We start from the raw sequence: 11,780 nt of genomic DNA, 5'->3' as shown, positions 1-11,780 counted from the left end.
GCTAGGTGGAAACATATCGTCTCTCCATAACCCACGAAGAAGAAGAGGCGAAAACCTCCGGGATTTTAAACGCTTGATAGCAACGAACAACAGGGCGGCGCGTGAGTTTTGGAAGTCTGACCGGTAAAAAAAAATTTGTGTAGTATGAAAAGATGTTTATTGTGGTTATGATGTTATAATTTTATCTGCTGCTGGCTTTACTTTAGATAGGTCTTAACTTTCAGATTCACCGTCACTATATCTTGACTTAAACGTAACGTTACACTATACACTAACGTATAGCCGCTGTTTGCTTTGCAAGGAGAATGGGCGTGCTCCTTCTCTCAGTTTTTATTCCAGCTTTCACCTCATTTTCAAAAGGACAAGTTGAGTAGTCCGTTAGCTGAACATGCATTCAAAACGTTAATGAGAGGACTGTGCTTTCAAACGTCCCGCTTCCCTTGGCGCCCAGTCTTTTGGCAACACAAACACGCAGTGGACATTCCCATAGCTGTGCAATAGCGTTAACTCGTAGCATGTTAACACAATAGGAACATTTAAGCGTTAAACGTAACCAATCTCTCTTTTACGTTACCAATCATACCATCCATATCCTAGAACCTCTTTGTGATTATTGTAGAATAGCACCCAAAAAGATCTTTTAACTATATATACTGTGGGTTTGCCCACTCTGGCTTCCCAAGCTTTCTTGATATGCAGAGTAAACGCATGCTGGCTGCTGCAGACCCTTCCTGCTTGATTTGCAAAGCTCTGTCTCTGTCACTACTTGTTACACAAATAAGTGCTAAAAGTATCTGGATGTTAGGCCTACAACACCAAACCCATTTGCAGTAGAATAACAGCTAAATGCACATTTCTAGTATCAACATGTGTATATACTAACATATTATTACTTATAACTCTTGCATTCAGTGATTTGTGCTGGAATGGGATCTCCAACAAAAGATGCAAGGCCACACAGGTAAGATAGTTCAGTTAACACACAGAAGGACAGACATTGTTTATTCTGTAACAAATAGGATGTTGATGTTGCAATAATTGGCTCCAGCCCCCCGTGACCCCGTTTGGGACTAAGCAGTATAGAAAATGGATGGATGGATGTTGCACTAACAGTATCCAAAGCATTAAGAGGATCTAATGCTTTTAACTAATCTTCCTGAATGTCATTTTGGACCCCTACTGTTACAGTTCTAAGTCTACACCCATGGATTTAGTGTCACTTCTTAAGTGGGTTTAAATGCAAAGGTAATCATTGCTTGTTGTTTCTCTGCAGACGTGTACTGTACAGGGTAGACTGTTGCTAATATAGAAAGCCAAAATCTTTTTGTTGCAGCAAACTTGGGTTCAACATTCAGTGTTCATGTGAACTAGTGGTTGATATGCAGATGAATCCCCTTGCATTAGGCCTATAAAGTAACTTTTTGCCCTGTAGAGCTAACATCCGGACCCCTGGGCGGGAACCTGACTCCCCACTACCCCCCATCCATGAGCGTCTGGCATACCTGCGTCCATCCAGGGAGCTTCTGGAGTTCTACAGACAGAAGATTGCCCAGTTTGACAGCGAACACGAGGAGCTGTTGCAGATGCTGGAGAAATACAGAGGCATCACAGAGGACCAGGTGAGACACCAGGTGAGTCATTGTACATGACATTGTTTCATGGACTGTGTTAACTGATCTTCTCTCCCATCCATGATATCCCCCCCAGCATAAGCTACAGTGGGAGATACGACAGCGTGAGGGAGAGATTGCTGAGCTGCAAAACGCCCTGAGTGACATGCAGGTCTATCTGTTTCAAGAGAGAGAGCAGTCTCTGCGTCTTTACGCAGAAAATGACCGACTAAAGATCAGGTGGGTGAGGCCATAAGATGTTTTAACATCTTTAACATATAGCAGGAAGAGCACTAGTGTAACTAACAGCATTAATTAGGACTGCTTTTCTTTTTTCTCCAAGTAACTTGGATCTGATCTCACATCTGCAAATATATCAAATCAGATTTTTTCACATTGGATCAGGGCCACATCCATATATGGTCTTATTAATTTTTTTTTTATAACATGTCCCTCCACTGGGCATGCACATATTCCCTGCTGTCTTCAGTCAGTGTTGGCTCCTCACAGACTGGTAAAAGTAAACCTATAGGAGAGCAACAACACTGGCGAGGTTTAGTGGAGAGACAAGGATGTTTCACATTTATGGATTCGTTTTCTGATCGTCAAGCTGGAAGAAACATTCTAACTGAACAGTTTTTAAGGAAATTGTACAATTTGACTGTCTCACAAATCCTGTTGTTATTCTTGTATGCACATTGCTGACATTTCAGTTAATTTTGCACAGTAGTGGCAGACTAGAACCTAATGCTGTTCAAATTGGAGCTGCATACATGTAACTTGCAAACATGAATGTGAACCATCAATAGAAAAAGATTGTCTCTGACAAAAAAAATCAGATTTTGAGCATTAACGCCTGTAAAGTGAATGTAGCCTTGAATGGAGTAGACCCCCCCCACCCTTTGACATATAAAAATAACCATTGGATGTTTGTACTGGGCCATCTGACTCTCTGCCAGTGGACATACAGCACAATATTGCTTTATTATTTCTGATTATTTGAAGTCCATACACCCCCACACATGAATGCTTTCACTTCCTTGATTAGACCTCCTCACAATACTGTGTGGACATGTACAGACTGTTGTTGATTGACAGAAAACTAATCAGCCACAGTAAGTGAAAACACCAGTGCAGGTGTGCAGAGCCTCTCATAAATGCCATCAGTGTTGCACTGCTGTTATTGTTCTCTATCACTTTTGCACTTTACATTATCTATGCATTTCCTGTTGTACAGAGAGTTGGAGGACAGGAAGAAAATTCAGCACCTTCTTGCCCTTGTTGGTCCCGATGCAGGAGAAATCACATATTTTCACCGGGAACCTCCTCACAAGGTACACAGTTCTTTATAGGCCTTTCTCACAGCAGAGGTATTGATTTGTCAAACACAAGTGTGATTAATCACCTTTAATAAAGGCTGAATTGGCAGGGACACATCAACTGAACAGAGGCATTAATGTTATTAGTAGACTTGTGTTTTTCCTGCCTTAACAAGTCAATATATCTGCAAGGAACATGTTGCACTAACCATCAAATCATTTAGATGTAATTTCCTGCATTTTCAAACCTAATTTTCAGTGACTAGTATATAGAAAAAATGTGAACTGGAGAGGAGTGTTTTGACATTAATACACATATTTCAAATTCAGCAGAATTAAAATTACCCTTTAATTTAAAAAGTTTTTATAATTTACAAATGTTCTACATTGTTTTATACATTCTTTCACTTTGAAAAAATACAGGAAAAGTTGTTTGCATTGAATATGTTTTGAAGACACACTGTCTTTCAGGTTACTATCAGACAGAGAAGCCCTGAGTCCACATTGGAGGAAAATCTCAGTCTGAGGCCAACAAAGTTAAGACCTACTGTGACCAGAAAAGGTTTGAAAACTTTTTTTTTTTTGTAGATGCCATTCTGATATGTGTAATTTTAAATTTGTCCAATAATTTCAGAAATATGTGTGCATATAATTGTTTTTTGTAGTGTTTTTAATCAAGTAATAAACATGTTATTGTAAATTGAAACGCTTTTTATAATGAATAATTGTTAGTAAGATCTGATAGTTTTTTTGTTTTATTTATGAAAACTCAGAAGTGAGCAGCAAGATGAATACTTACTTCAGACAGTGCTGTCTTCTTCTGACTGTGTCACTTTGATTTCATGTCTGTTTGAGCAGAGAGTACCAGGAGAATAAAATCAACAGACAGGACGAATGGTGAGAGCCTGGAGCAGTACAAGAATGAAAACCAGACTTTGTTACTACAGGTACAAGTCAATTTTATGAATGCATGAAATGAGATTTAGGTGTTATCGTCTCATGCAAATATGGCTTTGACCATTGCAAAAGCTCTTGATGGGCATTAGAATGGACGAAACCTTTCTTTTAATATGGTTATTTTGTGGCTCACATCTCCAGGTGGAGGCGCTGCAGGCTCAGATGGAGGAACAGACCCGTCTGGCCAAAGAGCAGGTAGAGTCTCTACTGGAGGACAGACGAATCAAAACAGAAGAAGCACAGGCACAACAGCAGAGAGAAAAGGATCGCATCACTGCTCTGACTGATAGGTGGGTCTCATAATGTTTTATGACTAATGTCTGCATTTTTAGTTGATAAATACTACCATGTGACTTACAGCTGAGTGAATTTTTGGAATGATGCTCTTTGGACACCTTATTTCATGTTGGTTATTTGTAAAATCTAGCAATACATTTGCCCTTCTAACTGATAGTTATTACTCTGGCTGACATTAAGTCTTCAACCAGACTTTAATGTACGAATATCGCATTTGGCACCTCAGGCTCCAGAAAACCCAGAACCTCTTATATGAGAGCACCAGAGATTTCTTACAGCTTAAGTTTGACACGCGAGCTCATGAGAAGAGCTGGATGGCGGAGAAGGACCGACTGCTGAAGGAGCTGGACTCCTGCCACAACCGCCTGAGGAAGGCTGGTTCTGCTGGCACCGAGCTGGGACGAACATGGCAGCCAGGCAGCAGCACAGCCCTGCTCGTGCCCCGGCCTCAGCCAGAGTCACAGCAGACGCACAAGGAGGACCTAAAGGTAATACTCGTTCATTCATATATGTTAACTATGGGCCTAAATAAATCCAGCTTTCCTGCTATCCTATAAGGTAATATACATAGATACTGATATGGACTATGAAAACTCTTTGTCTCATTAAAATTAATTTATTTCATTAGGCATTGCAGGAGGATCTGAAGCAAGCCCATCGTCTGGCAGACATGTTCAGGGAGCAGTGTATTACTCTGGAGACAGAACTGGCCCAAATCAGAGAGGAGGGGGACGTGGGCAGGGAAATTTTCAAGGTACGCTGGATTGAATGATACTTATTTCTGTAAAATGTATGCACGCTTTTGTTCATAATTTATGGTGATTCCTTACTTTCTTCTTACTGATATTTCCATTTACTGTATGCAGGAGCGCTCAGACAAGATGGCAAAGCGTCTTCAACTGATGACTCAGCGCTATGAGGCTTTGGAGAAGAGGAGGGTCATGGAGGTGGAGGGCTTCAAGACTGACCTGAAACAACTCAGACAGAAATTCAAGGATGTAGAGAAACAACTTCTCAAGGTACATACACTTTCTGAGTAGTCTACAGATATCCAGATTAATTTTATTGTCTGTCATGATAGAATTATTGATTTCATCTCAACAACAAGCATGATATGAGCTCTCTTTTTTTTTTATATATATATATATATATAAAAATGATGAACACAAAAAAGCTTGTGATACCAGCAGATCATAAATTAAATATCATCCTTATTGAAGAGAAATAATTCCAGCCTTCCATAATGCTGAAATCAGGGTTAAGATTTAAACATTTTAATCTGGCATATATTATGTGTCCACTGTTTCAGGTTACACTGAATGTTGGGCCCAACCAGGACCTGGCAATTCTGCATGAAGTACGCCAAACTAACTCCAGGACGAAAAAGGTTCAGGGTGAGCTGATGGCACTGAAGGCTAAGATCTACGGGCTGGAAAACGAGCTGAGATTTAGCTGAAAAATGGACTGTGATGTTATGTGTCTACTTGTAGACAAGAATCCATGTGAGGTTTATCCCAGTCATGCACCTTTGTGCCACTGTGTTTATTACTAAAGTGTGAATGTTATTTCTATTTTGTATTAAGATTTTTTCTTGCTACAATAATTTTAATTCAACAAAGACAATTAAAAGCAGACTTCATAACACATACTTTGATTTATTTACTGTATATTATAGTAGGAAAATAGGTGTTACTAGTAACAGCATTAATTATGGCTCTGTTGTATTCAAGTGTCCAGTAAGTCATGACCACGAGCCAGCTTGCATAATAGGAGAAGCCTGAAACATTCATCTTTGTTTTTAAAGTAATATAACATTTTGGAGAGTTTTTCAAATATATAAAATTGTGAATGAAAATGGTAAACACTTATAGTACTTTATAAAACCGTGATTTTAAAAAATCCTTGTCAAGGTCAATATTGACAGTAAAATTCTATTGGGGTATCTTTACATTCAAAATATAGCACAACTTTTAAGAAAGATTGAAATTGTGTTACTACTAATTACTAAGATAACTACAAAAACATCTGACCAACATTTTGCAGTTAAGTCGCGACTGTAAAACAGTTACAATAAAATGAGTGAATGCTTCAGTTTCATTTCTCTTAAAAACACTATCATTAACAAACATTACACCGCGTTTCGGGTAGATAACATAGATCTAGATCGTAAAGATGCTGCAACTGGATTGAAGGCTGCGTCTCTGCTCCTGCCATATTGCAGCGGGGTCCTAGTCTGGTCAAACATTAGATAACCAGTTTTGTTTTGTTTTTGTTTTTTTTTAGTTGCCTTCGGATTTACTAATGGAAAAAAATTGTCTATCTCGAACATGTTTACATATCCCCAACAGTAGGCCAATACTTGTTTTTCTTCATAGAATTTATATTCATAAATGATGTGTGTCATGCATAAAGAGGCACAGCTTTCCGTACTAATATGGCGGCAACGTTGACGCACCGCCGCAATAAATAGCGAAATAGCATTTGCTGTATGTCTCTATGCGTGGGTGATACGTGTCATATTCTGTCATATTATCACACCAGGACGTTTTACATTCGCTTTCCTTTACGCATGCGCCTCCATTTTCATTCAGAGTTATACCGTTGGTGTGTTTACAGAGAATGGCAGCCGCAGCACAAACAGCATGAAGAGGTAGCGCAGAGTTTACTACTGACTGTCACTGTATGAGATGACCAGTTTCGTCATTCTTCGGATTTTCTAAGGAGGCCGTTCGCCGTCAGCTCGGCTAAAGCTAGCTAAGCTGTGTCTGTTATTGTGCCTTATTACCCTCGGGCTTTACACACACAAGTGCCTGGAGAAATGCAGAGAATAAGGGCTTTGAAAACCGGCTGGCAGCTGCTGAAATCAAGCTGTGAGGGAGCAGCAAAACAAGTCAACACCTCGGCCTCAAGAGACTATTGCAATGTAAGTGAATGCTTTATTTACATTAAAATTAAGTTGAATGAGGGTAAGGTCGTCTTTCAACAACTGACTCTTGGCTGTTGAATTTACATTTCTTTCCCATTTCATTGTTAAAGTTAAAGAAATGTAGGAGAGAAACACTTGTGAGTACTATGTTGACATTAATCCCAGCACACACACACTGATGATTACTATGGTTTGTGGAAACCACATGTTTACAACCACAGTTATTATGCTACTATGTCATTCGAGAGATGAGATGAATGCTCAGACTGAAGAAGTATCACCACAAGTTAATGAACAACTTCATCATTTGTTACTGCATATGCCCCCACTCTCTGGCCCAGCTCCCTCATCAGGGCTCCAACTCCTTTGGGCTCCTCTTTGACATTGACGGAGTGCTGTTGCGGGGTGGGGCACCAATCCCTGCAGCCAAGCAGTGCTTCAGAAACCTGGTGGACCGAAATGGGAAATACAGGGTGCCTGTGGTGTTTGTCACCAACGCCGGCAACTGCATGAGGCAGACCAAAGCCGAACATCTGTCACATCTGCTTGAGGTGGAGGTAAACGGAACACCTATCAAGTCTTTATAAGTGTCCTCAGCTTGCTTTGTTCTGAGCTGTTTTTGTCTGTCTGCATCTCATCTATCTTTTTATCTGTTCCCCTTTTATCACAGGTGTCTTCAGACCAGGTGGTGCTATCCCACAGTCCTTTGCGAATGTTCACCCAGTTCCACAAAATGTGTGTCCTTGTGTCAGGCCAGGGTCCTGTGGTGGAGGTCGCTCATAAGTATCCTGCCTTAAATCAGGGACTCTGGTTCCTGCACTGTCTCTTAATGTTGACCTTAAAACTGTGCATGTTCTGTTTATTCAATGTATTTTTGTTCAGGTTCTACTTTGTTATCAGTATTTAATCTTTGTGCCCTTTGTTCCCTTTGCTGCTGGACTGTCTCTCAGCAGGGGCTTTTTCACTGATTGCTTTCCTGTTTTTATTCTTTATGAGGAGTTGGTGAGAGTTTATCCTCTTCCTTATTTGGAGAAGCGGACTATTTTTCATAAGTAATTTATAATTTGGAAATAAAGTACAAGACCAATGACAATGATTGCCAGCAGGTGGTCCCTGAGTTTATGTTGGGCATAAATGTTTATGGCTCATAATTCCTGTTCATCTGTGTTTGACTTTAACATACCAAACATCAGCCTGGGATTCCAGGATGTAGTTACTATAGATATGCTCAGGGAGGCATATCCTCTTCTAGATGTTGTGGATCACAACAGAAGGCCCAAAGGCAGTGTAAGTATTGAAGCTGGTTTATGTCTAGTTATGGATGATTTAGAAATCTTACAGTTTGTGTGTACTGTCTTACAGATCCCACCCACCAAAGGCTTACGGCCCATAGATGGTATGTTTCTACACACAGTCATGGTAAATAGCATTGAAGCTATAAGTGTAATGCCTGGCTACTGGAAGTGTGTAATGAACACAGATATTGATATTGTTTCCTTTTTCACTTGTTTGTCCCTACAGCTGTCATCTTATTTGGTGAGCCAATCAGATGGGAGACTAACCTGCAGGTTATCATTGATGTGCTCCTTACCAATGGGAGTCCAGACAATGACTGGAGTTCTGTGCAGTACCCTCATATCCCAGTCCTGGCATGTAACATGGACCTGCTGTGGATGGCAGAGGCGAAGAATCCCAGGTACAGCTTGTGTCTCGTAAAGACACCTATTAGAATGTAAAAAACACCCAGAAACATTATTTAAAATGTTGAAAGTCACTACTGTGTTACTATCCTAAATGTCCCCTGTCTCATAGGTTTGGTCATGGCATGTTCCTGGTGTGCTTAGAGAACCTGTACAAGAAGGTCACAGGCCATGAGCTGAAGTACGAGGCTCTGATTGGTAAACCCAGTGGGATGACTTATAACTATGCTGAGCTGCTGATCAGGCAGCAGGCACAGAGACTTGGCTGGACCACACCTGTGAAGAGGCTATATGCTGTAGGGTGAGACTTGACTTGGGACCAGCATTTAACACTTAAGAGTCAAATGCCATTTTTCTGACACAAGTTGTTTTTTTTTTAGCTTCAGCTCGTTTTAATGTGTTGTCACTCTTATCTCCATTTATAGTGATAACCCTATGGCTGACATATACGGTGCCAACCTCTACAACCGCTACCTCCAGGCTTCTCAGCATACCAGGGCCCAGATGCAGGCTAAAAGTGCTGGAGGAAGTGTAGATCCCTTAGTGGATGAGGCCCCTAAAATGACAGCAGCAGAGCTAGGCGGAGCGTCGAGTGTTTATGGGACACAGGAGGACCTCCCCGAGGGGTGCAGCTCCATCCTGGTGTGCACAGGAGTGTATAGCAGAGACCAGCAGGAGCTGCCCTCAGACCCAACACACGCAATTGTGGAGCAACGCATCTTCCATGGCCACAGGGACTTTCACTTTAACCCCAGCCTCACGCAGCCGTCCTTCATGGTGCAGGATGTAAAGGAGGCAGTGGAGCTGATATTCCAGCAGGAGGGCTGGCCTCTGGGGTAGGACGAGTGGCTCAAGCCTCTGAGATTCTGGCTCCATCTTGCAGCCATCCAGTCAACAGCTCCACCGCCTCTTCATTCATACTGTTTTTTTTTTCTTCTACAACCGTGATTATCACTGGGGAGCTGCAGCTATTACTGTGACTTGTTTGTTTTGATTTTAATAAAGTGCAGTAGACTCAGTTGCAATAAGTGACAATATGCAGTTTAAATATAGAAAAGTTTGACACTTTAAGTTGGTCATGCATGATAGTGGGTTACAGCATGCTGCAGTAGTTTTTTAATTTTGTCATGAACCATGCAGACAATGTTTCCTATGGGCCTACATGTAGTATATATTCATCAAGTCTGTCTTCCTCTTATTGCCTTTGTACATTAAATCAATCTTAAAATTGTCATGGACTGTATAGCTGTTGGCTTATACGCTTTTACTACACAGTTTTACAGTTTTCTGTAATTTAATGGATGTCAGGTGAGATATCCTGTACAGTCCAGACTGAAAGTTGAACAGTTTATTTTTTTTGTTCAGGCTCTGCACTTCAGTAATGGATACTAGATTAAAGTGTCAAGACTTAACTTGAATATTGAGTAAGTTTACATCAGTATAGAAAGACCTGTGTGAGAGATGCAGCCCTTTTAATAACATTGCCCAGAATTTATGGGTTCAAAATTTACTGGACAGATACAAAGTAATATTTAAACTTCTGTGGGAAAAATGATTGCCTGAAGTCTTTGACATCACCAGATGCTTGGTATCTTCTCTGGTGACGCCCTCCCAGGACTTCACTGCACCTCCTTCAGCTCTTTATTGTTGTCAGGCTGTTTTTGGTTTCATTAGTTATAGAACTTTGTTCTGCAACTCTTATCGGTTTCTGTTTTTTCCTGTGTGTATTTGCTTTTGTAGAACATACCCAATTGTTGATTTTAGAAAACCAAGTACCTTTGATAATGCTGATTTCTTTTTTATCTTCTTCACTTTCATGGTAATCAACTTATCCATCATACTGACAGACACCACCTTAGTCAAAATGGCAACTCTTAGTTCTGGACACAAAGACAAAACTGACACTGCTATGCCAGGATCCATAACTATATTTCATGTGCTGGACCGCAGAACCTGAAGGACAAAAAATGTATAACTGTCCAAATACATGTGTTCTGGACTGAAGTTCAAATACAGTTACACCTAAAGCTGATTAACTCAAGATTGACCCTGTTGTTTGTCTGAACAACGTTGTGTTGTTACAGACTAAGATGAGTTTTGTTTGCACAACAGTCTAGCTAACTGGGCCATCTTGCCTTTCCAAAATAGACACCCCCAGCAGGTCTTAACCAGACCAGTTCTGCTGTTTGCTTTTACTGCTATCATATTTCAGTTTGATTTGTCTTTTGGCTAGGGTGAATGTGTATCTACGAGATTAAGTTGCCATGTTTCAGTAGTAAACTAAACACTGCAGTCTTACTTTGTGAAACTGTCAGAATTATACAGTAGTACCAGTTTCTACAAAAATGAGAAAGGTGCAGTTTTTCTGTCAAGTGGTTGTAGTTATGAAGGGCTTAATGTGAATGTCTGTATTAGATTAGTCTGTGGGAGAAGACATTTTAATTACAACCCTAAATCAGAAAAAGTTGGAACAGTGTAAAATCAAAATTAAAACAGAAAATAGCGATGTGTAAATCATGTTCTGTATTACACTGAAAACAATACAACAGCACATTATTTGATGTGATACCTCATCAGATTTGTTTTTGTTTCAAAATAAACACTCATTTCAATTCTGATGCTGCAACACATTCCATGTTGGGACTGTTACATTTCAGGGCCAGTAATGAGGTAAAACAATGAAATGATGATTCCATTTGAAACAGGTGATGTCAACAGCTGATTAGAATCATGATTTGGTATAAAAGTGGCGTCCAGGAAAGGTCGAGCCCTTTAGGAGCAAAGATGGGCCGAGGACCACCAGTTTGCCAACATACTGTGTGCATGAGCAAATCATTGACGTGTAAAAATAATGTTCCTCAAAGAAAGTTAGGAAGGGATCTGGATACGTCACCTTCTACGGTGCAGAACATAATTAAAAGATTCAAGGAATCTGGAGGGATCTCAGTGCATAAAGGACCAAGCCTAAGCT

The 11,780-nt window shown here is 40.4% G+C and overlaps 2 protein-coding genes across 2 annotated transcripts; both read left to right on the top strand.

The window, feature by feature from the left end:
• The first annotated feature begins 5 nt into the window (after positions 1-5).
• Positions 6-6,087, top strand: ccdc77 (coiled-coil domain containing 77). The gene is made up of 12 exons (XM_020613770.1): positions 6-123; positions 913-961; positions 1,433-1,619; positions 1,708-1,850; positions 2,848-2,944; positions 3,401-3,491; positions 3,788-3,876; positions 4,028-4,176; positions 4,410-4,671; positions 4,812-4,937; positions 5,050-5,202; positions 5,493-6,087. Exons 2-12 carry the CDS (start codon positions 927-929, stop codon positions 5,637-5,639), a joined length of 1,479 nt encoding a protein of 492 aa, XP_020469426.1. The 5' UTR covers positions 6-123; positions 913-926; the 3' UTR covers positions 5,640-6,087.
• Positions 6,088-6,647: 560 nt separating this feature from the next.
• On the top strand, positions 6,648-10,041 carry hdhd5 (haloacid dehalogenase like hydrolase domain containing 5). Its single transcript, XM_020613833.1, has 8 exons — positions 6,648-7,106; positions 7,451-7,666; positions 7,780-7,892; positions 8,303-8,396; positions 8,472-8,505; positions 8,631-8,805; positions 8,922-9,110; positions 9,235-10,041. Exons 1-8 carry the CDS (start codon positions 7,002-7,004, stop codon positions 9,647-9,649), a joined length of 1,341 nt encoding a protein of 446 aa, XP_020469489.1. The 5' UTR covers positions 6,648-7,001; the 3' UTR covers positions 9,650-10,041.
• The last annotated feature ends 1,739 nt before the right edge of the window (positions 10,042-11,780 follow it).

The sequence above is a fragment of the Monopterus albus genome, unplaced genomic scaffold (assembly GCF_001952655.1).
Source record: "Monopterus albus unplaced genomic scaffold, M_albus_1.0 scaffold138.1, whole genome shotgun sequence".
Lineage (NCBI taxonomy): Eukaryota > Metazoa > Chordata > Actinopteri > Synbranchiformes > Synbranchidae > Monopterus > Monopterus albus.
The sequence above is the reverse complement of the archived record's forward strand: the minus strand, read 5'-3'. Positions and strand labels throughout refer to the sequence as shown.